At 46.6% G+C, this 4,902-nt stretch overlaps 1 protein-coding gene across 1 annotated transcript; it reads right to left on the minus strand.

The window, feature by feature from the left end:
• Positions 1 to 4,176: 4,176 nt before the first annotated feature.
• On the minus strand, positions 4,177 to 4,902 carry LOC117192935 (hypodermin-A-like). The gene has a single exon (XM_033397665.1). It carries the CDS (start codon positions 4,900 to 4,902, stop codon positions 4,177 to 4,179), a length of 726 nt encoding a protein of 241 aa, XP_033253556.1.

Here is a 4,902-nt window from a genome sequence, read left to right on the forward strand (position 1 = left end):
AATTTGGTATCCGCACTTCTGTTAGATCTCACTATAAAACGTATATCTCAAAATTTCGCCCCCTTCCGCCCCCACAAAGGACGAAAATCTGTTGCATCCACAATATTGCAGATTCGAGAAAACTAAAAACGCAGAATCATAGATAATGACCATATCTATCAGATTGCTGAATCTGGATCAGATCAGATCATTTTTATAGCGATTTATAGGAACAAATCAATTTGCAGTGGCTGCGCAGCGCCCGACGTCACGCTCATACTGATTTTCTGTCTCTCTCGCACGCACTCTTTGTCGTGTCGTTTAATATTAGCGGCGTCTGCCGGAGGAGAGCCATACTGACTTAGTATCGGGTATAACCGTAGAGTTGCGGTGTCCGCAGCAACTCACAACGTTCCCCCTCGTTTCAATATACACATTATGGAGATGGTCCATTGTTGGTTCCCCATTTCTCTGGAATCTCCTGCCTTCCCACTCTTCTTGCAGGATGTTAAAACCGCTGTAAATAACCAAGTTGCAGTTGCCTACTATTTCGTTGCAGTCGCACTCTTTGTCGGTTGAAAAGTGTTAAATTAAAGTGCATTTGTCTTGAAATAGTCATAGACATACCATTGCAAAAGCTAATCAACGTCAAAGTGAATGGACGTATGGACCATATAATTGCTAAATGCAGCGCAAAACTGACAAGTAATTAAGCAACTAGAAGCACGACCGCGACACCGTCTGGTTTCTGGATATGGTTTCCTCATTAGGCAATTATGAACAAGGGCAAACAAGTGCCAAGGTAAGGCATTCGCCCTATCTTTCGTTACAAATATACCTGGTGAAAGGAATATGTAATGCATAAAATTTAACAGTGAGCATCATGGGAGATGGGGAAATAGAGCGGCAGCTAAAAAGATAGACTTTAAAGAGGACACACACAGAGAGAGCATGCATTGATTTATTGCCTTACTGGGGATCCCGATCCCCTGTGACGCTCTGCTCGCCGGTGCATGAATGTCACTGCTGAGCCCATTGGACAGCAAACAGGGAATCTCGGATGAGCGCACAGGGAAAATAAAAACAGTGAGCAGGGAAAACGAAAACACCAAACGGGGAGCATGGAGCAGGGAGCAGCGAAAGGGTTAAATGGCATTGAACATTGGCAGAAAGGCAGACCGGCAACAAATAACACAGAGACACAAACAAAAGCAACAATGAATGCCACAAAGAGAGACGGCAAAAAGTGTAGCACTGAAATCAGCGCACGTTAGCAATTAATAATGGGATTCCAAGTATTCAGAGTCGCAGCTCCAGTCCCAGTCCCAGTCAGAGTCGGTGTTGGTGTCGCCTCCGGAGAACCAGAGTCAGAAAAAACGGGCCAAATATTTTGGCGGACGTATGGGGACCAATAAAGAAAGGCGGAAAATAAAGGATTGGAAGATACAAATGTGATGTGGGATGCCCGAAGCAGAGCAGAGAGCCGCCAAAAAAATAGAGCCCACAGATGTAGCCTGTCCGAAAGAGTTGTCGCCGCACCACATGCGATACAACAATGGTGGAAAATGCTGGAAAATGTATGGCAAATGCTGCTCAATGGTCGCAATTTCGGTTCATAAATTATCCTGGGGAAAAAAAGCAATAGGATATGTGGCTGAGAGAGGAAGAAGACTAGAAACAGGTAACACAAAAGCAAGGTGCAAGCAGTACTGCAGTCTTTGCGAACGACCGATTGCCCTTCCTTTGTATCCATAGCAAAAACTATAGGAAGAAATTCTTCATTCGCTCTACAAGTAAAAGGGAACTCTTAATTAGGCTAAAATCTTCCATAAAGTCATTTATCGTTCTTCCTGCGATGTCCCTGTACTCCAGATAATTTAACGACGTTCTTCTGTTCGATAATGAAGGATAGTTTATTCTGCAGTTTCTTTCACTTTTGGGCCAACCAAGGCCGAAGATCGTTCGAATTTAAGCGGGAATCGTAGATAGCCAGATTAGGCACAGTTTTTCCTTACATTTTCCTTGGCTTGCCCTGCATTGCCTTCTACTCTACCGTTTCTGTTTTACTCCTCCGTTGGCAGTATGCATTTTATTTGTGCAGCTATTAAAGCCGTTAACCCCGCAACTCGCTGACAGTTGCATAATATAAAAATTGAATGACACGTCCCTACCACCCCCCTTGCACACACACATAGCTGTCATGTGTAATTATTTATTTCTAAAAAGCCATTCAAAAATAATATAATTTGAAAATGCGCTCGCCGGCGCCGATGTCGACGTGCCCGTGCTCTCTGTTTGAATGTCTCCTAATGTCCGTCCAGGGGAGTGTGTAGGCCCATGACCAACGGACAAATGCTCAGTTACAAATGTTGTTAGGACATTAATTCATGTGAGTGTGCGTGTGTGTGTGGCTCCAGAACCGAAGCAATATTTCCGCGGCGTAAAGAAAAATATGCCAAATGGCCAAAAACGCTCCCCCACGGAGCCCCGCGCCCGCCCGCTCCCTCATTCTCTATTTGTGCCCGTTTTGATTTAAAAGCTCACGCACATATGGAACTAATCCTAATTTAAATGTTTTTGCTGCTCTTCCCCTCCCATCACCCATTTCTCACACTCTCTTTCGCTGTCCTGATTGAAGCGCAACATTTAATTGTCGAAAAAACAGAACAGGAAATAAAGGGGATGGCGGCATACGAGATACCCCTGAAAACGGCTTCTGAAAACTGATTATCCGAAGAAGCCATAAAAATGTTGCTCATGAGGCGGAGAAATGGTACCCCTACATTGGGTAGAGTTGAGAAAGCGGACAGCAGGATCTGAAGTACAGTGAAGGATCAAAAAGATGGACGTACAGTAACTGCGTGGCGAACCCAATCTGAATCGAGAAAAGGCCGAAAGTCCTATGATTCATTTGAAATCCATTATGATACAGTACTCTAATCGGGATCAAGTTTCATTCCCTATGGGAATGTCTAGCCTTCAGAAAAAGCCCTGTTCGTTGATGGCCATGTCATCACTGTGCCTCTGTGTGTCTCTCTGTGGCAAGTAAATCGCTGTAATAGAAACATCGTATTTTATTGCAGTTGTCTTCGTTCTGCTGGCTGTGCTTTCCTTGGCTTTTCCTCTGTTCCTCTGTTCTCTGTTCCCCTCTTTCCCCTTTTTTGGTTTTGGCCAATAACATTCTGATAAATGGTCAAAAAGGCTTTCGTGTCGATGTCCTTGAGGCAGTGGCAGAAGTAGTAGCAGCAGCAACAGCACCAAAAGGAGGACCAGCTGCCCAGCACTCGGAGATATTTGTCTAAACAGAGAGAAAGAGAGAACTTTTCAATTTCCACTAAAAGTGTTTTCCTTTCCTGCCGGCTGCCTGCTGCTGGCTGCCTGCATCCCAAGCAAATCCCGTGTCCCCAGATCTTGATTTTGTAGCAGGAGTGAAGCCTTCTACCTGTCGCGGTTGCACTTGCCGCAGCTTCTGCAGCTTATAAATGGTGTCAACCTTACGAGTCTCCTCATCATGGCCTTGCCGCCACCTCCTCCCATTTGTCTTTGGCCCTTTTGCTTTTTTTGGGGCAGAGCACAAAAAATAAACTTTAATTAAGTTAAGTACATGGCTACAGGCAATTTGATCGGGTTTTTGTGGAGGGTATCGTCTGGAGTAGTGGGTATGCACTAGATTAGTCGCTCTAGAACCTTGTCCGTGTGTCCTACGATCTCTGGCTAAAATGCTGTATGAAGTTTTAGTTTTGGGGTAGCTTATTTATGCCATATAGATACAAAGATTTATAGATAGTGTTTCTAAACTTTACAGATATGTAATGTAGTATGTTTGAGTGACTAAAACAATTGCACTTCCAAGGGTACTTTAGGCTTCGAAAGCATCCATTAACATTCCCTTTAGAACTTTTTTCCCTTTGTTGAAACCACAATGAATAATGCAACTGTCCAGCGGTCATTGCGGAGATACATTTGCATGGACTCGGCCGTAGTCCTGGGCTGAGTGGCGCCCCAGGACTGTGGTTGCACTCGCAAAAAGAAACACATGGGAAACACATTTGGCAAGAGCAGCCACGAGCAGCTACTTCTCCACCCGCTATTTGGTGTTCTCCTTTAGCCAACTCTTGTGCTGCGCCAGATTAGCACAGACATCGGGCTTCCCGGCACAGCCTACCGTCCCCAGAATGCCGACCAGGATGCCATTTACTACCAGACGAGCGCCCTCGTCGAAGTAGCAGGCGCCCGTTCCAGTGCCAGTGCCCCAACCCCAATGGTGCAGAGGGTCCGCTCGGAGATGCCTTGGATGGGGTTGAACTGTCCAAAGATCGATCGATCCGCTGCACACTGCTGCCAGTTGAGGATTTTCACGTTGGCCTGCTGCAACTGCTGCGATCTGGGTGTAAGGAAATCTATCCAGAACAATCTTACCCGAGCAAGAATCGAGATCATTTTGCTCCACAAGAGGCACAAGCTGCTCGACGAGGTGTGGCCCCAGCCGGAGACGATGCCCTCCGCATTGTCATTGGGAGTTTCCGAGGCCAGTGGTACCACCTGAACCCTATTATCGGTTAGGGTCACATTCTCACAGAGATACAGCAGGGCCAGGTCGTTGTCGTAGCGGTCCAAGACGTAGTGCGGGTGGATGTGGACCTTACAGACGGCGATCAGGGATCCTCCAGTGCTCCGGGAGCTGGTGCCTACGCGCACTTTCAGCTCTGAGGTGGGGACCCTGTGGACACACCAGCCGCTGGTCAGAATGAGGTTCTCCATGATGATGGCTCCGCTGCATAGGGGTTCATTTTTGATCACGATCGATGCTTGCCAAGGAGCATCTTGAATCTCCACGGTAGTGCCACCAATCAGACGAGGAGCGTACTGCCGACTAAGTACCGTCACGGGCAGGGCTGCCAAAAGGTGTAGTAAACGGCACAT

Source organism: Drosophila miranda (assembly GCF_003369915.1).
Source record: "Drosophila miranda strain MSH22 chromosome Y unlocalized genomic scaffold, D.miranda_PacBio2.1 Contig_Y2_pilon, whole genome shotgun sequence".
NCBI classification, from domain to species: domain Eukaryota; kingdom Metazoa; phylum Arthropoda; class Insecta; order Diptera; family Drosophilidae; genus Drosophila; species Drosophila miranda.

Excerpts from the sequence above, each read along its gene's own strand:
- LOC117192935 (XM_033397665.1), bottom strand. The coding sequence starts at position 4,902 with ATGTGCCGTTTACTACACCTTTTGGCAGCCCTGCCCGTGACGGTACTT.